Below are 25951 nucleotides of genomic sequence, written 5' to 3' on the forward strand. Positions count from 1 at the left end.
ATGGGCGCATTCGAAATTGCAGCGAGTAGAGACTGACTGAGCTACAAATCACTATCAATATTATTTGTAGATCAGTCAGTCAGAATTGACCCATGATACATCATTCACGGTTTTGATGCTCTTGAACACGGTCATGTCTAGAAGGGATGCCGCTAATGTTGAAGTGACGTAAAAACTTGCGAAGCCATTCGAGTCGGATAATTTTTGCATTTTAGCTTACCCTAATCTTAACCTAATTATCCCAACCTGTTACGAAAAGTCACTTCTGACAGCGGCGTCCTATCTAATCAAAATCCAAACAAGTTCACGTTAGCTAGCAAGCTCGCTAACTAACTAATCAATTGTTGTTACTAACCAAGTTGATGGAAGATACAGGTACTGACAAAATAATGGAAACACTTCGAGTAAATGAGGGATACAAAGTATATTGAAAGCAGGTGCTTCAACGCAGGTGTGGTTCCCGAGATAATTAAGCAATTAACATCCCATCATGCTTAGGGTCGTATAAAAAGGAAATCAAGTTTTATTGGTCGGGTACACATATTTAGCAGATGTTATTGCAGGTGTATCAAAATACTTGTGTTCCTAGCGCCAACAGTGCAGTAATATCTAACAATTCACAATAATACACACAAATCTAAAAGTAATGGAATTAAGAAATTTATAAATATTAGGACGAGCAATGTCGGAGTCCGGAGTATAAATATGTGTGTGTGTGTGAGAGAGAGAGAGTATATGTGATGGGATGGAAAATGCAGTGTAGGCCATTATTTTGGCAATTTTTAGCTACCATGCATGGCAATGCCCCCATAAAATGACAATGCCCCCATCCACAGGGCTAGTGGTGACTGAATGGTTTGATGAGCATGAAAACGATGTAAACCAAATGCCGTTGCCGTTTCAGTCACCAGATCTCAACCCATTTGAACGCATATGGGAGATTCTAGAGCGGCACCTGACACAGCTTTTTAAACCACCATCAACAAAACACCAAATGATGGAATTTCTCAAAGAAATAGTGTTTCATCCCTCCAATAGAGTTCCATTCACTTGTAGATATGCCAAGGTGCATTGAGGCTGTTCTGGCTCGTGGTGGCCCAACGCCCTATTAAGACACGTTATGTTGGTGTTTATTTTATTTTGGCAGTTAACTGTAGGTTTAGCTACTTTAGTTCTGTAGCTTGTAAGTTCAAGTTCCATTATCTGCCATTCTTGTTGCAAGAAGTATAGGATGTCTATAATGTTGTTACATCCTCAGTGTGTGTGTCATTTATTTATTTTGCAGTGACAATCTGTTCTCCTTCCGCATCACTCAGACAAACACCTATTTCTACTCCCTTTGTCTACCCATGTGTGTTTACACTCTTCTGTTTCTTGACTGTACCCTACCCATATGCATCCAGGCTGAGCAAGATAGAATAGAGATCCCTGATACCAGATGCTCCAACAATACAAATTAAGGCACAACAGACAGCAGTAACGCCTCACGCCTTGAGACCATAGAGGTGCTGGAGAGCAGTGAGTAAGGGCCCATGTACACTCCCCTCCATATGTATTTGGACAGTGAAGCTATTAAAAAATATATATATATACATATGTGTGCTCTATCCTCAAGCATTTTGGATTTGAGATCAAATGTTTCATATGAGGCGACAGTACATAATGTCACCTTTTATTTGAGGGTATTTTATATGGGGTGATTTCAGTGCCAACAGATTGTATTTGAATTCCATTATTTTGAATTTGTGTTAGGATATTGAATTTTAATTCCATAATTTTTCATTTGTTATGCACAAATTGAATAATTGAATTCATGAATTTAACTTGTATTTCATGATTTGAAACTGAATTGAATGAATATTGCATTGAGTTTTCAAATTCAATATTTATATATTCAGTTTCAATATGGTAGAGATTGCATTCATTGTATGTGTATCAAGTTTACAAACTATCATTTAAGTTAATCAAAGTTTCATATATTCAACTTCTCAGATGCATTTACAGTGCATTTGGAAAGTATTCAGACCCTTTGACCTTTTCCACATTTTGTTATGTTACAGCCTTATTCTAAAATTGATTAAATACAGAAATTCTCATCAATCTACACACAATACCCCATAATGACAAAGCGAAAACAGGTTTGTAGAAAATGTTGCCAATTGATTAAAAATAGAAAACAGATACCTTATTTACATAAGTATTCTGACCTTTTGCGTGAGACTCGAAATTGAGCTCAGGTACATCCTGTTTCCATTGATCATCCTTGAGATGTTTCTACAATTTGATTGGAGTCCACTTGTGGTAAATTCAATTGATTGGACATGATTTGGAAAGGCACACACCTGTCTGTATAAGGTCCCACTGTTGACAGTGCATGTCAGAGCAAAAACCAAGCCATTAGGTCGAAGGAATTGTCCGTAGAGCTCCGAGACAGGATTGTGTCAAGGCACAGATCTGGGGAAGGGTACGAAATAATTTATGCAGCATTGAAGGTCCCCAAGAACAGAGTGTCTCCCATAATTCTGAAATGGAAGAAGTTTGGAACCACCAAGACTTTTCCTAGAGCTGGCCGCCTGGCCAAACTGAGCAATCGGGGAGAAGGGCCTTGGTCAGGCAGGTGACCAAGAACCTGATGGTCACTCTGACAGAGCTCCAGAGTTCCTCTGTGGAGATGGGAGAAGCTTCCAGAAGGACAACCATCTCTGCAGCACTCCACCAATCAGGCCTTTATAGTAGAGTGGCCAGACGGAAGCCACTCCTCAGTAAAAGGCACATGACAGCCCGCTTGGAGTTTGCCAAAAGGCACCTAAAGGACTCTCAGACCATGAGAAACAAGATTCTCTGGTCTGATGATACCAAGATTGAACTCTTTGGCCTGAATGCCAAGTGTCACGTCTGGAGGAAACCTGGCACCATCCCTACGGTGAAGCATGGTGGTGGCAGCATCATACTGTGGGGATGTTTTTCAGCGGCAGTGACTGGGAGACTAGTCAGGATCGAGGGTTCGAACCAGGTCTCCTGCATGTCACAAGACTGTGCTAGCCCACCTAGCTAAAGCCCATCGAGAGGAGCTAAGGAAGCTAACTCAAGTCTCCAGCAAGGCTACTCATTAAAAGAGCCACCTCGGTCACATTTCACCCCCTTTGACCTCCTCATTGAAGAGACCCATCCAAGTCACAGGACCCATGCCTTTAGCTTAGCAGGCTAACACAGTCTTAACCCAGTCAGTCACATGTTACCCTTATAATGACTAACCTTGCCGGAGACTTGAAACTATGCCTTCAGGTTGCTCATCACATAAGCATGGATCACCAAACCACACTCTTTTGATGAGTAACCTTGCTGGATCGTGAAGACTTGTATTAGTGTAGCAGATGGGGATCTGTGAACTTCGCTTCTTAGACCAAAGTGTTGACCCTTACGCAATTGAAGCCCTTTTTTAATAGCACGATAGGTTGGAATGCTTCAGGAGGGCGGTCACGTGTGTTTTCGAGGCAGAAGTCCTGAGTTCGAGTCTCAGTCCTTTACAATGGTGCCACTGGACTCGGATCTAGAGTTGCGCTCAGCTCAACCACTGGAGTTGCAGTGGAGTGAGTTTGGGGGGTGAATGTTGCTGATGGGGATCTTCGAAACTCAATCATCAGCCTGAAGTGTCGCCCCTTGCGCAATTGAAGTTGGCCTTTTTCAACAGTGCGGTGGGTTGGAACCAGGGCATACAGTACATTTTTTGATTAAAAAATCTACCAGCCACTCAGATTTACCAGCCAATATATTTTAAAATTACACCAACAAAACACAAAAAACGTCTGAGCATGCTTTTTTTCAAAACAAATTTATTACTAGAAATAGGTGACTGTGGTATATTGAATAATTAAATGTTTTGTTTTGTGACCTGAGTCTTAACTAAAATATCACAGATGAGACACAAATGTTCACCTGCCATGTTACCGTGGTAGCGTGACTCGAGTCATGTTTGTGCCTGTGAGATTGTCTGACTAGTAGAAGTGTTGTCTTCTCTTCCCTAGTGGTTGAAACTCAAACATAGAAAAACAACCTAGCTTTTGAACAAAACAATGTAAATAGCCAAGAAACACAAGTATAAAGTAAATTAGACCAACTTTTATGCCTGTGCACAGCGCTTCTAAAAATGAATCTTTCACTCAACTCTTCTCGTGCGCACAGCCCCCAGCCAGGCAGTGTTGCAGCGCGAGGTGGAATGGGCTATATAGGATTTGTGTAGTTCTTTGACTTTGTGCAATTAATTAATTAATTTACCAGCTATGAAACAAAATGGCGGGAATACTTTGAAAACAACTACTGAAGCATTTATTTTACTATAAATGTGATCATACTTTTTTTATTCAGAAATGTTTGCACTGTGGAGCCCTGACCACCCGCTAACGTGGTTGGTGAAATATACATTTTACCTGCCAATGCCAACATCTACCCGCAGGTGGCGGGTGTTCATTTTAGGCCATGGTTGGAACTCTTCAGGAGGGCGGTCACGTGTTTGCGAGGCAGATCCTGAATTCATGTCTCGATATGAGCTGAATCAGGGGGAAATGGTACTCGATAAGCAAGCAGCGTGTCGTCCTTTACATGAACTTCCTGAACTTAACCTTATAGGCTTTAGCTAAGTGGGCTAACAGTCTTGTGAATTGCAAGATACCTGATTCGAACCCAGTAAGCCACAATATTTAAGTAGGGAGTGGAAAGGCTATCATAAGAAGGGCTGTGACAGGGTTATTCAACTATACCGAACAAAAATATAAATGCAACATGTAAAGTGTTGGTCCCATATTTCATGAGCTGAAACAAAACATCTCAAATTTTCCATACACACAAAAAGCTGATTTCAAATTTTGTGCACGAATTTGTTTACATCCCTGTTAGTGAGCATTTCTCCTTTGCCAAGATAATCCCTCCATCCACCTGACATGTGGCATATCAAGAAGCTGATTAAACAACATGATCATAACACAGGTGCACCTTGTACTGGGGACAATAAAAGACCACTCTAAAATGTGCAGTTTTGTCACAAAACACAATGACACAGATGTCTACATTTTGAGGGCCCATGCAATTGGCATGCTGACTGCAGGAATGTCCACCAGAGCTGTTGCCAGATAATTTAATGTTAATTTCTCTACCATAAGCTGCCTCCAACATCTTTTTAGAGAATTTGGCAATATGTCCAACCGGCCTCACAACCACAGACCACGTGTAACCACGCCAGCCCAGGACCTCCACACCCGGCTTATTCACCTGCGGGGTCATCTGAGACAAGCCACCCGGACAGCTGATGAAGCTGAGGTGTATTTCTGTCTGTAATAAAGCCCTTTTGTGGGGGAAAAACTCATTTTGATTGGCTGGTCCTGGCTCCGCAGTGGGTGGGCCTATACCCTCCCAGGCCCACCCATGGCTGCGCCCCTGCCCAGTCATGTGAAATCCATAGATTAGGGCCTAATACATTTTTTCCAATTGACTGATTTCCTTAAATGAACTGTAACTCAGTAAAATCGTTGAAATTGTTGCATGTTGCGTTTTATATTTTTGTTCAGTATATATTCTTATAGAGGCCAAATTTACGTTTTTTTGTGACTCTCCCTTCTAATGTGTCCTGCGCGGCATGTGATCATCATAGAGGGAAACATAAGGCATGTCCATGTTCCAGAGAGTCTTCACTTTCAAGAATGGGGTCATAATAGCTTATAGCCAAAACAGTTCAAACACTAGAGCCAAATTCATAGAAAGAAAATAAATGCAATATGCCACATTGGTTTCAGAAACCGCCAGAAGCTTCTGTTTACCACAGAGAGAGTTTGATCTGTTTTCCTCTACCTTTCCCGGCTGGCAAAGTACCAGGTTTAGAGAACTGAATTTGAAAACCTGAATCTGAATGCATCTGAGAAGTTGAATATAGGAATCTTTGATTAACTTAAATGATAGTTTGTAAACTTGATGCACAGACAGTAAATGCAATATCTACCATATTGAAACTTAATATATACAGAGCCTTTGGAAAGTATTCAGACCCCTTGACTTTTTCCACATTTTGTTAGGTTACAGCCTTATTCTAAAATCGATTAAATTGTTTATTTCCCCTCATCAATCTACACACAATACCCCATAATGACAAATTAAAAACAGGGTTTTAGAAATGTTTGCTAATTTATAAAGAACAGATATAACATTTACATACAGTACCAGTCAAAAATTGACTCAATCCAGGGTTTTTCTTTATTTTTACTATTTTCTACATTGTAGAATAATAGTAAAGACATCAAAACTATGAAATGACACACATGGAATCGTGAAGTAACCAAAAAGGTTTTAAACAAATCAAGATATATTTAAGATTCTTCAAAGTAGCCACCCTTTGCCTTGATGACAGCTTTGCACACTCTTGGCATTCTCTCAACCAGCTTCATGAGGTAGTCACCTGGAATGCATTTCAATTAACAGGTGTGCCTTGTTAAAAGTTAATTAGTGGAATTTATTTCCTTCTTAATGTGTTTGAGCCAATCAGTTGTGTTGTGACAAGGTAGGGGTGGTATACAGAAGATAGCCTTATTTGGTAAAATACCAAGTCCATATTATGGCAAGAACAGCTCAAACAAGCAAAGAAAAAATACAGTCCATCATTACTTTAAGACATGAAGGTCAGTCAATCCGGAAAATTTCAAGAACTTTGAAAGTTTCTTCAAGTGCAGTCGCAGAAACCATCAAACACTATGATGAAACTGGCTCTCATGAGGACCGCCACAGGAAAGGAAGACCCAGAGTTACCTCTGCTGCAGAGGATAAGTTCATTAGAGTTGATTGCACCTCAGATTGCTGCCCAAATAAATGCTTCACAGAGTTCAAGTAACAGACACATCTCAAGATCAACTGTTCAGAAGAGACCGTGTGAATCAGGCCTTCATGGTTGAATTGATGCAAAGAAACCACTACTAAAGGACACCAATAATAAGAAGAGACTTGCTTGGGCCAAAAAACACGAGTAACGGACATTAGACCGGTGGAAATCTGTCCGTTGGTCTGAGTCCAAATTTGAGATTTTTGGTTCCAACCGCCGTGTCTTTGTGAGACGCAGAGTAGGTGAGCGGATGATCTCCGCATGTGTGGTTCCCACCGTGAAGCATGGAGGAGGAGGTGTGATGGTGTGGGGGTGCTTTGCTGGTGACACTGTCTGTGATTTATTTAGAATTCAAGGCACACTTAACCAGCATGGCTACCACAGCATTCTATATGCCATCCCATCTGGTTTGGGCTCAGTGGGACTATCATTTGATTTTCAACAGGACAATGACCCAAAACACACATCCAGGCTGTGTAAGGGCTATTTGACCAAGAAGGAGAGTGATGGAGTGATGCATCAGATGACCTGGCCTCCACAATCACCCGACCTCAACCCAATTGAGATGGTTTGGGATGAGTCGGACCGCAGAGTGAAGGAAAAGCAGCCAACAAGTGCTCAGCATATGTGGGAACTCCTTCAAGACTGTTGGAAAAGCATTCCTCATGAAGCTGGTTGAGAGAATGCCAAGAGTGTGCAAAGCTGTCATCAAGGCATAGGGTGGCTACTTTGAAGAATCTCAAATATAAAATATATTTTGATTTGTTTAACACTTTTTTGGGTTACTACATGATCCCATATGTGTTATTTCATAGTTTTGATGTCTTTACCAGAGATGGAAACTCGAGTCTGAGACTCGGACTCGAGTTGCACTTAAGTCGCAAAGAAAATGACTTGCGACTTGACTTAGACTCATGATCAATTGACTTGAAACTTGACTTGGACTCTAGATGAGAGACTCGTGACTCGTGAACAAGTCAGTCAGTACTGGGATAAGTTTTTGTTGTGCATTCTGTCAGATAACATGGAACAGGCGGCATTGTAACACAGAGATAGTAGTTTAATACAGAGGGCTGTAAAGCGTTCTAGAACATTTTAGTCATTTGTACGTCACTGTAGTACTACTGCTAAACAATTGTAATCAGCAACAATGTCATCAGGTGGTGAGGCTTTCGTTATTACATTTGGTTACAAGAACCTGCAGTGTAATGCCAGTGGCATTAAACAAAATGCTGTTTGCAAAACTTGTGGAATTAACATTAAAGATGCTGGCGCAACTACATCCAACTTCAACTGACATTTGAAAACTCACCGCGAACGGTCAGTCAGGCTAGCTAGCTAACAACGTTACAATGTCGTTAGACTAATAATAGCCTGTTTAGCAGATGCCAGCTTGATATAGCTAGCTTTCTTGTGTGTCATCTTTTAGCTAACTGGAAATGTATTACTGTCGAATATTTCTTGAAAGGTTAAGAGGTGGGTTTTCAGATAGCTAGGCCTACTTGTTAGCAGAGATTATTACATTTTACATTTTAGTCATTTAGCAGCCACTCTTATCCAGAGCGACTTACAGTTAGTGAGTGCATACATTTTTTTTCATACTGGCCCCCCGTGGGAATCGAACCCACAACCCTGGCGTTGCAAGCACCATGCTCTACCAACTGAGCTACACAGGGCCAATATGCATATCACTATGGGATATACTTTCTGTTGTAGCCTGGTCCTAGGAAGTAATTTAGTATAAAACGAGAGTTCGAAGCATGCAACTTCTTGGACATTTCTGCTGAAAAATACCATAGACCATATATTTGTTTGTGTCCTTGTACTTCCATCTCAAGTCAGCAACAACTATCCATCATGTTGTTCATCTGCAGGTTCACTGAATTCTGCAAAGCAAAGGTGGCCAGCTCAGGGACAGAAGGACAGAGCAGCATTGACTCATTCTTGACCACCACCACAGGTGTCCATGTGTACAGCCAGGGCCACCCCAGGCAGAAGGCCATAACAGAGGCTATACTGCAAGACCTGATCATTTCCTGCAACCTGCCTACAGTGAGGGAAAAAAGTATTTGATCCCCTGCTGATTTTGTACGTTTGCCCACTAACAAAAAAATTATCAGTCTATAATTTTAATGGTAGGTTTATTTGAACAGTGAGAGACAGAATAACAACAACAAAATCCAGAAAAACGCATGTCAAAAATGTTATAAATTGATTTGCATTTTAATGAGGGAAATAAGTATTTGACCCCCTCTCAATCAGAAAGATTTCTGGCTCCCGGGTGTCTTTTATATAGGTAACGAGCTGATATTAGGAGCACACTCTTAAAGGGAGTGCTCCTAATCTCAGTTTGTTACCTGTATAAAAGACACCTGTCCACAGAAGCAATCAATCAATCAGATTCCAAACTCTCCACCATGGCCAATACCAAAGAGCTCTCCAAGGATGTCAGGGACAAGATTGTAGACCTACACAAGGCTGGAATGGGCTACAAGACCATTGCCAAGCAGCTTGGTGAGAAGGTGACAACAGTTGGTGCGATTATTCGCAAATGGAAGAAACACAAAATAACTGTCAATCTCCCTCGGCCTGGGGCTCCATGCAAGATCTCACCTCGTGGAGTTGCAATGATCATGAGAACGGTGAGGAATCAGCCCAGAACTACACGGGAGGATCTTGTCAATGATCTCAAGGCAGCTGGGACCATAGTCACCAAGAAAACAATTGGTAACACACTACGCCGTGAAGGACTGAAATCCTGCAGCGCCCGCAAGGTCCCCCTGCTCAAGAAAGCACATATACATGCCCGTCTGAAGTTTGCCAATGAACATCTGAATGATTCAGAGGAGAACTGGGTGAAAGTGTTGTGGTCAGATGAGACCAAAATTGAGCTCTTTGGCATCAACTCAACTCGCCGTGTTTGGAGGACGACGAATGCTGCCTATGACCCCAAGAACACCATCCCCACCGTCAAACATGGAGGTGGAAACATTATGCTTTGGGGGTGTTTTTCTGCTAAGGGGACAGGACAACTTCACCGCATCAAAGGGACGATGGACGGGGCCATGTACCGTCAAATCTTGGGTGAGAACGTCCTTCCCTCAGCCAGGGCATTGAAAATGGGTCGTGGATGGGTATTCCAGCATGACAATGACCCAAAACACACAGCCAAGGCAACAAAGGAGTGGCTCAAGAAGAAGCACATTAAGGTCCTGGAGTGGCCTAGCCAGTCTCCAAACCTTAATTACATTTACATTTTAGTCATTTAGCAGACGCTCTTATCCGTCATTTTTTTATTTTTCATACTGGCCCCCCGTGGGAATCGAACCCACAACCCTGGCGTTGCAGACACCATGCTATATCAACTGAGCTACATCCCTGCAGGCCATTTCCTCCCCTACCCTGGACGACGCTGGGCCAATTGTGCGCCGCCCCATGGGTCTCCCAGTCGTGGCCGGCTACGACAGAGCCTGGATTAATCCCATAGAAGATCTGTGGAGGGAGCTGAAGGTTCGAGTTGCCAAACGTCAGCCTCGAAACCTTAATGACTTGGAGAAGATCTGCAAAGAGGAGTGGGACAAAATCCCTACTGAGATGTGTGCAAACCTGGTGGCCAATTACAAGAAACGTCTGACCTCTGTGATTGCCAACAAGGGTTTTGCCACCAAGTACTAATGCAAATCAATTTATAACATTTTTGACATGCGTTTTTCTGGATTTTCTTTGTTGTTATTCTGTCTCTCACTGTTCAAATAAACCTACCATTAAAATTATAGACTGATCATGTCTTTGTCAGTGGGCAAACGTACAAAATCAGCAGGGGATCAAATACTTTTATGTCCTTAGTGGACAACCCTCACTTTAGGCATTTCATGTCAGTGGTAGATGACAAATATAGACCAGTAAGTAGGCCCATGTTGACCAGGCGCCTGCATGACTTAACACTGAACAAAGAGGCTACAATCAAAAGTGTCCTAGAGAAGACAGAATCAGTGTCTGTCACTGTAGATATATGGACTGACAGGACCATGAGGGGCTTCATGGGCGTAACGGCCCATTACATGGCCATGGAAGAGAAAAAAACTCCCAGACTGGAGTCAGTTCTGTTGAGCTGTGATAGATTCACAGGGTCACACACTGGGGAAAGAATCAGTGATACATTTGAAGTAATATGTGATCATTTTGGCATAAAACATAAATTAGATTATATCATATGTGATAACGCTGCAAATATGAAAAAGGCCTTCACAGTTTGTTTCCCCAAAGCAAGCAATGATCATGATGATGATGATGATGTTGTGGATAACCCCAGCCTATGGGAAGAATTTGGTGAAGAGTACAATGCTGATGTTGAAGCAATCCAAACCAACTGCAGGCAACAGCGCTTACAGTGCTTTGTCCATTCATTACAACTGGTGATTAGAGATGGACTAAAGGAAACAAAAATCATAAACAGTGTGATGGCTAAGGTAACTAAACTTTGCAGCTTACTACATACTACCTGTGGTCTGAAATAAGCATTTGAAGCTGAGTTCGGAACCAATCGTAGTATCCTTGCCAGATGGAATTCCGTCCTCCGGCTTGTTAAAGCAGTTGCCAATCTGGACACAAGGAGCTCTGCTTATCACCAAGGGAATGGAGCCAGCTATTGGAGCTAGTGGACATTTTGTACCCTTTTGTCCAGGCCACTGACCTTCCTCAGGGGGAGAAATTGGCGACTCTCAGTGCTGTTCTCTGGCTACCGCAACAAGATCAGCAAGAAGAAAGGAGACATAAAGTAATCTGTCAGAGCAGAGATTATTCGCTACATTCAAGTATCTTCTGATGAAAATGAAGTTGATTGCTTGGACTTTTGGAGAATCCATGCGAAATACTTTCCAAGGCTCAAGCAGGTAGCAATGACAGTGTTGGCTGTGCCTGCCACCAGTGCCCCAGTGGAGAGAGTGTTTAGTCACGGAGGCCTCATCATGCACCCTCATCGTGCCAGGCACAGCACAAGAACGCTGACAAACTTGATCTTTCTGAAATGTAAACTGTCTGCAACAGAAATGTTCTCTGTCTTAGGGCACAGGACGTAATTTGCTACTTGTTACAGGAAATTGTGTTTCTGTTAAGTGTCCAGGTCAGTAAGTATATTTTAGGTATATAGAACGCTTTAGTAGTGCAGTAATTGAACAGTTGTCAGTCATTTTAGTTTACATTTATACTTGTCATTTATCTTCCCTCCCCTACAGATGTTCTGTTTGTGTGACAGAATGAAGTGAAATATAGACAATGTCTGCCAAAAAAGACCATGCACAAAATGTTATGTTAGGTTTTTTTCAAATCCGGTACAGTTACTTTTATTCATGTAAACTGTCTACATTTTAAAAAGAAATGTATTTTGATTTAAATAGTGCCTGATGTGCTTTCTTTCATACAAGTATGGACTAATGAAGGGAGTCTCTTCAAATAATTTACAAGGTTTATAGACCTAACCCACAGCAAGCAGAAAGCCATTGCCAAAAGGAACTTGTGACTTGACTTAGACTTGGCCCTAAAAGACTTGAGACTTGACTTGGACTCTACCTCGAAGACTTGTGAACATCTGTGGTCTTTACTATTAAATAGTAAAAATAAAGAAAAACCCTTGAATGAGTATGTGTGTCCAAACTTTTGACTGATACTGTAAGTATTCAGACCCTTTACTCAGTACTTTTTTTTTTTGGGGGGTGGATCAGCTTAATATTGCAGATAGATTGTATCTTCTATCAATGTAATTGTCTGCATCACTTCCAATCCCCCATGTTTTTTATATATATACTCCCCTTTATTACTTTTCAACCCCGCCATCCTTTCCCTACTTGGAGTAAATTAGTGAACAACAATGCCCAGGCCTCTACTTCCGGTCTATACTTACTATCTACACCTTATGGACACAGTTAATTTTACAATAATTCTATTATATATATATATATATATATATATATATATATATATATATATATATATATATATATATATATATATATTATTATTATTATAATTTTTTGCTCCTGAACTTCTAAACTCAACCTCTCCGATCATTTTCATGATGTCCATCCGGTTTGCTTCTATATGCCTTATCTTTCTAACTGTGCTCTTTCCCAAAAGCTCCCAACATTCAACCTATATACTTATTATGGACACAGTATGCTTACATTATTAGCTATCTTTGTTATTATTTGTTGTTATTTGTTATTAGTCCCATCCTTCAACTCTATTCAATACCTCCCATCTAGCTCTTAACACCATCCATATAGGATTTCTATTTGCCATATATATTTCAACCGTACTGTGATGTTTTACAAAAGTTCTGAACCTTTCTATTCTCATTGCTTCTACAGATTGTGAATTAAAAATAAACATTTTTGCTAAAAGTATTATTATATTATTGATCGATTGACTATGACTTTTCAGATCACCCAGTAATGCTTTCTGCAAGGTTAGTTCCAGGTAAATATTGCAATCCTTTAGCCATTCCTGGACCTATGTCCAAAAACAAGCTACAAATGGACAGAACCAAAACAAATGATCTAATGATTCCGCAGAGCTGGGAAGATTGTATCCCCCATATAAATAACATTCTATTGGTAGCAAGAATTTTATATAATAATTTAAATTGAAAGATTCTAATTTTTGAATCCGGTGTCGTTTTGCATGTCAGTTCATAAACACTATGCCATGGGATCGGTACATCAAAGATCTCTTCCCAACTATTTTGCAATCTATATGGGACGGCTGTCAATCCTTTGGTCCTTAAGTGAAACTGATATACTTTTTTATTCATCACAGTTTTCCTTAACCAATTATGTCCTTTAATGCAAGGCCGACAGACAAGTTCCTTACTTTCTCCCCCTTCCACTTTCCTCTTCCACTTTTGCGGTAAGGCTGCAATTATTTGGTTGTAATTTTGGGTAGAGCAGACATTTCCATATGTTTTTGTTAGCTGCATGTGCGACATAACTCCACCAGTCCTACCGATGATATCCTTTACGAAGATTATACCTTTTTTAAACATTCTGTCAAAAAATAAAGTTTTTTTGTCAATTAGTATATTTGAATTTAACCACAATATTTGTTGCATTATTTGTTCTGACGTTTCTGGAGGATTAAATTGAAATTGCAACCAACTTTCTATGGCTTGTTTTAGAAATAGTGATATTTGGGAGATGATTTCCTTTTCAAATAACTGCAAATGAGTTGTTGTAATCTGAATAAAGGGAAAAAGGCCTTTCTTGAACATTGGGTGAGACAATCTTACTAATTTGCTTGAGAACCAGTTCGGATTTAAGTATAACTTTTGTATGACTGAAGCTTTTAGTGATAGGTCTAATGCTTTAATATTTAATCATTTCTGTCCTCCGAATTCATATTCATTATATAAATATGCCCTTTTAATTTTGTCTGGCTTGCCATTCCAAATAAAATTGAATATTTTTTTCTCATATAATTTAAAAAACGTTTCGCTAGGCGTAGGCAAGACCATAAGCAAATAGGTAAACTGGGATAATACTAAAGAGTTAATCAGTGTGATTTTTCCACAAATTGACAGGTATTTTCCTTTCCATGGTAGTAAGATCTTATCTATTTTTACTAACTTTCTATTAAAATTTATTGAAGTGAGATCATTTATTTCCTTTGGGATATGTATTCCGAGTATATCCACATCACCATCAGACCATTTTATTGGTAAACTACATGGTAATGTAAAAATTGTATTTTTTAGTGATCCAATACGTAATATAGTACATTTGTCATAATTTGGTAGTAATCCAGAGAGGTTAGAAAATGTATCTAGATCCTCTATGAGTCTGTGGAGGGATTCTAGTTGTGGATTTAAAAGAAAACATGAATCATCAGCGTACAATAATATAATAATAATAGTACAATGACACCTTTGTTTTTAAGCCCTGTATTTCTAATCCTCTGATATTATTATTGGATCAGATTTTAATAGCTAACATCTCGATGGCCACAATAAATAGATATGCCGATAGTGGACAACCTTGTTTCACTCCTCTTGACAGTTTAAAACTTTCAGAGAAATAGCCATTATTTACTATTTTACACCTAGGGTTACTATACATGATTTTGACCCATTTTATAAGAGATTCTCCAAAATTGAAATGCTCCAGGCATTTATATATAAACCCCAGCTCGAACTTTATCGAATGCCTTTTCAAGTCAGCTATGAATAGCAGGCCTGGTTTCCCATATTTTCCATAGTGTTCTATTGTTTCCAATACTTGCCTTATATTATCTCCAATGTATCTTCCATGTAAAAAACCTGTCTGATTAGAATGAATAATATCCGACAATACCTTTTTAATTCTATGCGCTATACATTTTGCTAGGATTTTTGCATCACAACACTGAAGTGTAAGGGGCCTCCAATTTTGTAAATGGACTGGATCTTTATATTTTCCACTTGTATCCTGTTTCAGTAATAATGAGATCAGACCTTCTTCTTGAGTGTCAGATAATCTACCATTTACATAGGAGTGGTTACTTTACTCAGTACTTTGTTGAAGCACCTTTTGGCAGCGATTACAGCCTCAACTCTTCTTGGGTATGACGCTACAAGCTTGGCACACCTGTATTTGGGGAGTTTCTCCCATTCTTCTCTGCAGATCCTCTCAAGCTCTGTCAGGTTGGATGGGGAGCGTTGCTGCACAGCTATTTTCAGGTCTCTCTAGAGATGTTCGTTCAGGTTTAAGTCCGGGCTCTGGCTGGGCCACTCAAGGACATTCAGAAACTTGTCCAGAAGCCACTCCTGTGTTGTCTTGGCTGTGTGCTTGGGGTTGTTGTCCTGTTGGAAGGTGAACCTTCGCCCCAGTCTGAGGTCCTGAGAGCTCTGGAGCAGGTTTTCATCAAGGATCTCTCTGTACTTTGCTCGGTTCATCTTTGCTTCGATCCTGACTAGTCTCACAGTCCCTGCCGCTGAAAAACATCCCCACAGCATGATTCTGCCACCACCATGCTCACCGTAGGGATGGTGCCAGGTTTCCTCCAGACGTGACGCTTGGCGTTCAGGCCAAAGAGTTCAATCTTGATTTCATCAGACCAGAGAATCTTGTTTCTCATGGTCTGAGAGTCTTTAGCTGCCTTTTGGCAAACTCCAAGTGGGCTGTCATGTGCCTTTTACTGAGGACTGGCTTTCTTCTGGCCACTCTACCATAAAGGCCTGATTGGTGGAGTGCTTCAGAGATGGTTGTCCTTCTGGAAGGTTCTCCCATCTTCACAGAGGAACTCTGGAGCTCTGTCAAAATGACCATTGGGACCCTTCTTACCTTACTATAACCTGGACTATTTTGACTTTAGCTCCACTCTAGAGGAGTGGTTAAAATGAATGGATTCTGTTGTTCACAGATCCACCCCAACAACAATCAGTTGTCCCATCTGTATGGACACGTTTGGAGAGGTAAGTCAGACTTTCACTTTTCCATTGATGTTAAGCCTCTGGAAATCAGGATATAACTGGCTTTTGTGTGAAGCAGTAATTGTGTGCACCTTGTAAACAAGCTTCTGCCTCACCCCTCAGATAATTGATGGTGGAAGAATGCTTGTCTCCTCCCAGTGTGGTCACCTGTTCTGCAACACATGCATACGTGACTCACTTGCCAAATCACAGACGTGCCCAACCTGCAGGAAGAAACTAAATCATCAGCAGTATCATCAAATCTACATCTGATCTGTGTTCCTCTTAAATGTATTCCAATTGTTGGAGCTTTTTGCACATTCCTTGAAGGTTTGGTTATATGTTCTTTGTTTGTTTTTTTGTTTGTTTATTTATTATTTAATGGTCTTATCCTTTTAGATCTTAAATTTGCACAAATGGGAATGTTTTTTCCCCCCCTATACTGGGCACATGCGGATTTAACACATTCGAGGGAGGAGAATGTAACCAATCATACACTTCACTGTACGATTGCCTCACTGTACACTAAGAAAGTATATTGTGTACAATGTTTTCATATAACTTTTTTTTAAACGGTTGTGTTTTTAGATGTGTATTATGCCTGGGTTTAGACCATCTAGACTACATTTCACTGTTGTGACCCAAAGCGTGCTTGAGAGCCCTGAAAGAAACTCAGAACTATTTTCTTGTTTGTCCATATGTATTGTGTTTATAATGAAATAATTAAATTACTTGTTTTTAGCCATTTCTGTGTGTAAAAAATGATTTAGAGGTATTGGCTCTGATATTGGGCCCCTGTATTGTGAAATGAGAAATTGCTACATGCATTGAGAAGAGAATGGGGTGGGGAAAAGTCGAATTCAGGAAGTACAGTTTCACTGTAATAAACGTTTGCCCATAGGAAAAACATTGTATGTATGTATATGGTAATTGATTTCATTCAGATTGTCTGGAGAGGTCAAGGCACTGCTTGATTTTCTGGCAAGTGTTCGGCGGTTGCGCATTGAGTTTACTGCAACCTCTAAGTAAAATCACATGATGTGTATCTTGTCATATGACATTGATGAGGGCGACAAGCAACCAGATCAAGCAACCAGCGACTCACTGTGGACTTCACTTCACTAAAAGAAAGAACCTAAACTGTTAGGAATGAAATTCTTTAAAACTTTTTTGTGACTCTGCCGATAATATTTGGAGTATGGAATGTTGGGGAGTTTTGTCTACGATCGCTGCCGCCTGTCTGCTAGGTAAGGTTGGTGGTTTGTTGTCTTGGCTAATCAACATTAACGTTAGCTGTAGCAGGCAGCACTCTGCTTTTAGATATCTAGATATGACTAAAGGCAATTTGTCCTCATGGGATTATTTGAGGTACTCACCCACCCACCCACTTGTGCCACTGGCACTGTACAGAGAGACCTTGTAAACTATTTGTAAACTTTGGCAAGACAGCCACACCATTCAATATATCACAATTATGATTTGATTTGACATATTTTACAAAAAGTGATAGAACTTTAATTGGATATAATTCAAAACGTTCATAAATGACAATGCAAAATTGCACTGGCAACATTGTTGCATAAGTGCAGCTATAAACGTTTATGATAATTAACATTCTGCTTCATGTGAATACATTTTTTATATTTTATTAATCAAGCCCTGTACATTCAAGAGTAGTTAACACATTTACCAAAACGGTAAATTACCCAAGCAGTTCCCCGTGCTCTGGCAATCTCAACTCCATAGAATATACTGTACAGTACACACAGAGGGCCCTGGCCAACTCTGAGCATTTTGGAGTTTATACCAGAGGAAATCATATGACCTGGTTTTGAATAATTGCAATTCTTGAAGAGGGTGTCTTTCTCTCAGCAAAGCAGCTCAGCTCATGGCTAATGTGATTACTGCCACAATAAGGTCTCTGTTTGCTGCTGCTCTCACTTCTGTTTCCCCAACTCACTGACAGGTCAGACACCATAATGTCTTGTGTTAACGGCGTGTGATAATGAGACATTACTAAGTCCACATCAACTGATCTATTCCACAGCTACATATCCTAAAGAAGACTTACTTTGAAATACTTGTTGTGAAACATTGGCTACCACATTGTGAAATGGATCAGTTGGGTGTGATTCAGAATGGCAGCATCATTGTAAGATATCAAAGGAATGAGGAAGTAGACTTCTAAAATCTTTCATGTTGGAACTTTGTGCCATTCTTTGATTAGAAACAAGGCTTTTAATTCATACTCTCATCTTCCCCCCCAAACCACATGTGTTTTACAATGTATAAGACCACAAAAACAACAAAAGGGATTTGGAGAATATGCCACAAATGCCTATTACTGATGGATTTTCCTCAAACAGTAAGGGTTGAAATCTGTGGATGTCTACTGTGGATGTCTACTGATTACAGTGAGGGGAAGGTTACAGTGCCGTGAAAAAGTATTTGCCCCCTTTCTAATATTCTCTACTTTTGCATATTTTTTATTCTGAATGTTATCTGAACTTCAACCAAAACCTAATATAAGATAAAGGGAACATGAGTGAACAAATAAAAACAATTACATACTTATTTCATTTATTTCATGAACAAAATTATGCAGCACCCAATGCCCATGTGTGAAAAAGTAATTGCCCCCTTACACGCAATAATTGGTTGTGCCACCTTTAGCTGCAATGACTCCAACCAAACACTTCCTGTAGTTGTTGATCAGTCTCTCACGTCACTGTGGAAGGATTTTGGCCCAGTCTTCCATGCAGAATTGCTGTAACTCAGTGACATTTGTGGGTTTTCAAGCATGAATTACTTGTTTCAAGTCCTGCCACAACATCTCAATTGGGATTAGGTCTGGACTTTGACTAGGCCATTCCAAAACTTCAAATTTGTTGCTTTTTAGCCATTTTCATGTAGACTTGATTGTGTCTTTTGGATCATTGTCTTGCTGCATGACCCAGCTGCGCTTCAGCTCACAGACGGATGCCCTGACATTATCCTGTAGAATTCTCTGATACAGAGCAGAATTCATGGTTCCTTCTATTAAGGCAAGTTGTCCAGGTCCTGAGGCAGTAAGGCATCCCCAAACCATCAGACTACCACCACCATGCTTAACCGTTGGTATGAGGTTCTTACTGTGGAATGCAGTGTTTGGTTTTCACCAAGCCTAATGGGACCCATGTTGTCCAAAAAGTGAGACTTTTGAAACCTCTGTCCATAGAACATTCTTCCAAGAGTCTTGATGATCATCCAGGTGCAACCAGGTGCTTTTTGGCGAACTTGATTCAACTTTTGGATGACATGGGTCCCATTATGCCATAGAGAAAATCAGAAAGCGGGCAAATACTTTTTCACGGCACTGTAGGTGTTACACGACCTCCTGCAATGGGTTAAGCCATCAAATACCGATCTCCGATTACCTTTTTTCTTCTGAACCATACTAATTAGTTATTGAACGATTATATGTTTCCAGAAAATCCAGCTTCCCATGTCATGATCTGCTCTATTTCCAGTGTATGCCTTTACCTATCTACCACATTGCTACTTAGGGATTTTTTTTCTTCCTGTTTCTAGAACTATTGCTCTAAAAGTCTGGTTATAACAGGTGTGGTGGTGAGCCAGACGATGGCTCCCACACTGGCTCCTGCTGTGATGAACACCACATTCATTGAAAATGTGACAGCGACCACCACAGTCAGTGAGACCACCACAGTCAGTGACAATGTGACCGCGACCACACCCATGATCCTCAGCACCACATCCCAAGGCTGCTCTGCCCTCAACACCTCCACCTGTGAGCCCTGTGTCCCAGGGTCCTACTCCGACAATGGTGAGTCTAGACGTCCTGTAACCTTACTTACCCTGGTCTGGCAGAAAGATGCTTAGTTTCAGTGAAGGGGCGGCGGGTAGCCTAGCGGTTAAGAGCATTGTGCCAGTAACCCAAATAATTAGTTTTATTTCTCACCACAACCTATAAATTAGGTAGAAACACAGCGCAGCCAATTGATGCAGCACTGTAATGTAGTTTTTACCCATGTGACATCTATTTTTTGTTAAGTGGACAGTGGACATAGGAGTTGTGTTGTTGGTGTGTAGCTTTGCCGTATTATTTGACTACTGAAATTTGTCTGGCCTCTACAGACTAACTAAGTGAAAGATTCTTTGGCTCAAATGTAAAATGAAGGTGGTAAATGTTGTAAACAGCACAGCCTGTTCAATAACAGCCTTCTGATCTCTCCCCAGACACCCTGCTGTGTTCCTGCTGCCATGAGCCAGGGCTGTGTATGTTCACTGGGGCTTGCCTTGCATGTTCCAGAGGGTTCTTTCAGCCTCTGGCTGGACAACAGCGATGTCTGCCCTGCAGCCAGGGTTTTTACACCAAGTAAGTCTCTGTCAACTGAGGGCATAGCTGATTCACAAACATTCTGCATACCACTGTTGCATTGACCCTCTTCCTGTTCTCCATCTCACCTTGCAGTTTCACTGGCAGCCCTGTGTGTCAGTCCTGCCCCCCAGGCTCCTACAGCAACAACACAGGCTCCGACTCCTGCCGAAGCTGTTCTCCAGGTATTTATATCAATATTTTTCTGTTTTGGTTGTATAATCATCGCAATAATGACTTACTTGTTACTATTACAGTTATTATATTATAGTGTGTTTGTTTGTTCATCCATGCCCATAGGCAGAGAAAAAGGAGTGAATAAAAAATGAGTAACAACTGATGAAAACAATCAGCTCTCCTGTATAAGAGCTGGGCTTCAGTCATGCACATTCAAGCAATTCAATTGGATGTGTCTGGTTTTTAAATGGAATGTGTTATTTTCAGGTTTCTATACATCAAAACAAAATGCCACATCGTGCAGTCCATGTCAACAGGGAACGTTCTGCAAGTAAGTGGCCCTTATTGTCACCTTCGATTTGTGGTTGCTTAACTAGTGTGGTTTGCACTGCAGCGGGATCTGCTTGAACTCTTAATAATCCACACAACTGTCCCTGTTGCTTGTCTGCAGATCTAACATCACATGCTCCCATCTTATGCAACTGATATTACTTCCCAAAACAGGACACACACACACACACACACAGACACACACATATTGGGTTAGTAGTAGGCATTGAAAAGATTATTTCATAATTTAGTCATCAGACATGGGGTGGTGATAGCCAGCAGTATTAAACAGTATTTTGTAAATAAGTTATTCCCTATTCATTGCACCCTTGTGGTCTTCCTTCCCACAGCTCTTCCAGTTGTGCTCTGTGTCAGATCTGTCCTTCTGGTACAGAGTCTCTGCAGGCCGCTGCTAAGGAGTGCACACCTTGTCGTCCAGGTAACTGCCAGTGCCATCCAACAATATTAACTATGCTATTTCTAATGCATTCAGTGTGTTAAAATATTAAAGGTAAAGAGAATGTTTAAAATGTTTTTCTGAGAATGTTCCATTCAATGTAATATAAAGTAAATATTCAACTATGACTGTATTTGAAGTAGCTCTATTCACAGATGGGTTATCTGGCACTGCATTGATTACATCTATAAAACACACTAAATGAAGGCATGATCTACACTGAACAAAAATAACACACAACATGCAACAATTTCACAGATTTTACTGAGTTACAGCTCATATCAGTCAATTTAAATAAATAAATTAGGTCCTAATCTATGGATTTCACATGACTGGGAATACAGATATGCATCTGTTGGATCAGAAAACCAGTCAGTATATGGTGTGACCACCATTTGCCTCATGCAGCGCGACACATCTCCTTCGCATAGAGTATATCAGGCTGTTGATTGTGGCCTGTGGAATGTTGTCCCACTCCTCTTCAATGGCTGTGCGAAGTTGCTGGATATTGGCAGGAACTGGAAAACGCTGTCGTACACGTCGATCCAGAGCATCCCACACATGCTCAATGGGTGATGTCTGGTGAGTATGCAGGCCAGAACTGGGACATTTTCAGCTTTCAGGAATTGTGTACAAATCCTTGCGACATGGGGCTGTGCATTATCATGCTGAAACACGAGGTGACTGCGGCGGATTAATGGCACGTCAATGGGCCTCAGGATCTCGTCACGGTATCTCTGTGCATTCAAATTGCCGTCGATAAAATGCAATTGTGTTCATTGTCCGTAGCTTATGCCTGCCCATACCATAACCCCACCGCCACCACGGGGCACTCTGTTCACAACGTTGACATCAGAAAACTGTCACCCACACGACGCCATACATGCTGTCTGCCATCTGCCTGGTACAGTTGAAACCTGGATTCATCCATGAAGAGCACACTTCTGGTGAGCATTTGCCCACTGAAGTCGGTTACGACGCCGAACTGCAGTCAGGTCAAGACCCTGATGAAGACGGCGAGCACGTAAATGAGCTTCCCTGAGACGGTTTCTGACCGTTTGTGCAGAACTTCTTAGATTGTGCAAACCCACAGTTTCATCAGCTGTCCGGATGGCTGGTCTCAGACGATCCCGCAGGTGAAGAAGCATGATGTGGAGGTCCTGGGCTGGCGTGGTTACACGACGTACGGCCAGTTCTCTAAAACGATGTTGGAGGTGGCTTATGGTAGAGAAATTAACATTAAATTCTCTGGCAACAGCTCTGTTGGACATTCCTGCAGTCAGCATGCCAATTGTATGCTCCCTCAACTTGAGACATATGTGGCATTGTGTTGTGTGACAAAACTGCACATTTTAGTGCCATTTTATTGTCCCCAGCACAAGGTGCACCTATGTAATGATCATGCTGTTTAATCAGCTTCTTGATATGCCACACCTGTCAGGTGGATGGGATTATCTTGGCAAAGGAGAAAATTGTGCACAACATTTGAGAGAGAAGCTTTTTGTGTGTATGGGAAATGTCGGGGATCTTTTATTTTAGCTCATGAAACATGGGACCGACACTTTACATGTTGCGTTTATTTTTGTTCAGTATAATTTGTTAAGGTAGTACACCGTAATAGCAGAGATTCAGTCAGTTTTAAATGGATGACATCTTAGTGGAGTAATCTGATTAGGATGTATTGCTGAGATGTTTGGTTTTGGACAGGTATGCACAAGGCTCCCCGTCAGAGTATGTGTCAAATCTGCAGCAGCGGCTTCTTCCAGATCCGCTGGGGCCAGGAGACCTGTAACCTCTGCCCCGAAAACCACTACTGCCCAGTCAGTACCACAGCCCTTACTCCCAGTAAACACCTCCAATACTGAAAGTATCCTTAAGGGATTTCCTGACCAACTTTAATGACCAAGGCTCACTTCATCTGTTCCACAGAGTCCAGATGTGAACCCCATCCTGTGCCCTGGCGATGCCTTCTGTCCTGAAGGCAGCACTGCTCCAGGTTACTGCATGGAGACCTTCTTCCGCAAGGCAGGGGAGGAGTGCGAGCTGGCCCCCGTCACCATTGCTCTACTTGTCATTGGAGGAGGAGGTATGTCTGAAGAAACATGTTGAAAATATTGGTGTAGTGGAAGGAAAGTGGTTTGAACTTTAGGCTACAACTTAGATGTTGAAAACCCTTTCATAAGTGAGCAAAAAATTGGCTTCCCATATTTACTTGGTTTTAGTGACCCTTTAATTGAGAAAAGTTGTTCACTGACATGAACCTTGTTTATTTCTTCTAATTGCACTAATTCTATGCATTGTCTGGGCACTACAAAGTACAAATATCCAAATATATGATAGAATTATCTTGTTTAGAGGTAATTTGATCAAGAGGCAACATCTTGTAGCAAAAACAAAGTGAAATAGAAATCATGCTGAAGTAATGGAGTAGTAGTAAGTGAACTTTGTAGTCTTGTTGCATACAGTCTTTTGATGTTGTTTTCTTTATTTTCTCTGGTCCAGTGGCCCTACTTTTCGTCATCCTGCTGGTGTTGCGTCGAAGGCGAGACACAGACGGAGAGCTTTCCCTCGCACGACAACCTCTGTTACGCAAAGAGCGGCCGCAAGGTCGATACTACGGGATCCCATGTGATGCTGAGCCAGTATACGCTGGTTGGTGAACATGTCCCCAGCCCCATCTGATACCTCCAATTATTGGGGTAAAATGTCTGGCTTTTAGAGCAGAATCAACTGAATTCTATGTACCTCAGCTTTGGACTAATGGACCATAAGAGAAAGCAGACTCACACCAAATCCTAACCATGGTTTACCGAATGGCCATTTGAGTACTTTTGATAACTCAACAGCTCTTTCCTGCAGTACATCTTCTAGATGTATTCTTGACAAGCAGAAGTGTTTTTTTCTTCTGTATTATGTGCTTTAGTGAAGGCTGACCCCATTACATTTGTTAAAAATAAGAAAAAATGTCATCAAATTAATTGGCTTTCTTTGCATTCCTCTTTAGGTTAATTAGGTCAATGGTTTAAAGAGGCACACTGGATGGTTGAGGAGGGTTGACAAGCGCTTGTTGAGCATCTTATAAGGACTTGGTGACCTTGTGTTATATGAAAAGCACTTTTGTTTTTGTTGATGTTTGTAAATGTTATTGCATTCATTCATGGTAGATCGAAAGTTATGCGTTAAAGATTGTTTTAAGTAAATGTTCCCTTCTGTCACAGAAATAATATTTGCTGGTTATATGGATTAATAATATTGATGATCTGAGGTACTATGTAGGGGTGTAACGATCCATCTACTACATCGATGTATCGATTTATATTCCTATGATCCAACTACATCGATCTGTGCTCGGCGAGTTGGCCTTTTGGACAACATATATCGATCTAACATCGTTTTAAAATGTAATAAATCGATTGTATCGATACTAGGAAATAACCCATTGGATTTAAGCACGTCAGACTTTATATGGATGTTTTTTCTTAGCACTTTTAATGATAAAGGCTTTAAACATTACTCGATTCAGTCTGCCTATCCGTGACGTCATCGCGCCAACAGCAGCGCAAAGGCGCAAAGACAACAAAACATAGCATGGCGGACGACAGAGGAGAAGCCGACGAGCGAGAAATTATCAAGCCACCATTGCGGTCCTTACAAGAAACAGGAATCTAGGAAACTTCACCTGCACTGTCCAGTATCCAGGTATTTATTTCAGTCACACTGGTTGAATTTTTGGCTAAAAGGTTACTGAATCGATTTCAAGTCACTGAATCGTTTCGGATCGTATCGTTCTAAATGAACCAATATCGTCCTTGAATCGTATCGACAACCACGAATCGTGATACAAATCGAATCGTTGTTAAAACGAATCGTTACACCCCTAGTACTATGTATTATATTTTTTATTGTATATGTTTGAAATGCATCCCATCACATCTATATTCATCATTAGCAATGTTTTTGACCTGTTCTTTAAAATGATAATTTTATGTTTTAAAGAAAAACAGACTCCACTCCAGTGTATATGCTGGAAAAAGCACAATTTTGCACTACATTCAAGTGAAATTCTGTTGTAGAATTACTAGCCTATAAAAGAACTGGATACAGACTGTAGTTATTTCCATGACGCAAGTTTATTAACAAAATGTCTGTAAAACCTCTGCGGTTATGATGAGATGTATCGTCACCCAACATCATTGTTATTTTATACACACAATAAACACCAAAATGACGTTTCATGATGTGTGTCTGTGTGTGCGAGCAAGAAAACGACAACTTTTTTACAGGATCGCGTACTGATTGTTCCAATGGTAC

At 40.8% G+C, this 25951-nt stretch overlaps 1 protein-coding gene across 2 annotated transcripts; it reads left to right on the forward strand.

The window, feature by feature from the left end:
• Positions 1–17342: 17342 nt before the first annotated feature.
• Positions 17343–24987, forward strand: si:dkey-21a6.5 (laminin subunit beta-4). Of its 2 annotated transcripts, none has more exons than XM_041855066.1 (9): positions 17343–17545; positions 19869–20124; positions 20538–20676; positions 20773–20861; positions 21121–21184; positions 21534–21622; positions 23348–23460; positions 23570–23726; positions 24143–24987. In XM_041855066.1, exons 2-9 carry the CDS (start codon positions 19920–19922, stop codon positions 24298–24300), a joined length of 1014 nt encoding a protein of 337 aa, XP_041711000.1. In that variant the 5' UTR covers positions 17343–17545; positions 19869–19919; the 3' UTR covers positions 24301–24987. The 2 variants fall into 2 exon arrangements, with proteins under 2 accessions (XP_041711000.1, XP_041710999.1); XM_041855065.1 differs by having other exon boundaries at positions 19900–20124.
• Positions 24988–25951: the final 964 nt, after the last annotated feature.

The sequence above is a fragment of the Coregonus clupeaformis genome, chromosome 29, assembly GCF_020615455.1.
Source record: "Coregonus clupeaformis isolate EN_2021a chromosome 29, ASM2061545v1, whole genome shotgun sequence".
Classification (NCBI taxonomy): domain Eukaryota; kingdom Metazoa; phylum Chordata; class Actinopteri; order Salmoniformes; family Salmonidae; genus Coregonus; species Coregonus clupeaformis.

Coding starts and splice junctions, on each gene's coding strand:
- si:dkey-21a6.5 (XM_041855065.1), top strand. CDS start 17,497: ATGGAATGTTGGGGAGTTTTGTCTACGATCGCTGCCGCCTGTCTGCTA. Junction 20,677..20,772: donor AGCCAGGGTTTTTACACCAA/GTAAGTCTCTGT, acceptor CTCACCTTGCAG/TTTCACTGGCAGCCCTGTGT. Junction 23,461..23,569: donor CCGAAAACCACTACTGCCCA/GTCAGTACCACA, acceptor TCTGTTCCACAG/AGTCCAGATGTGAACCCCAT.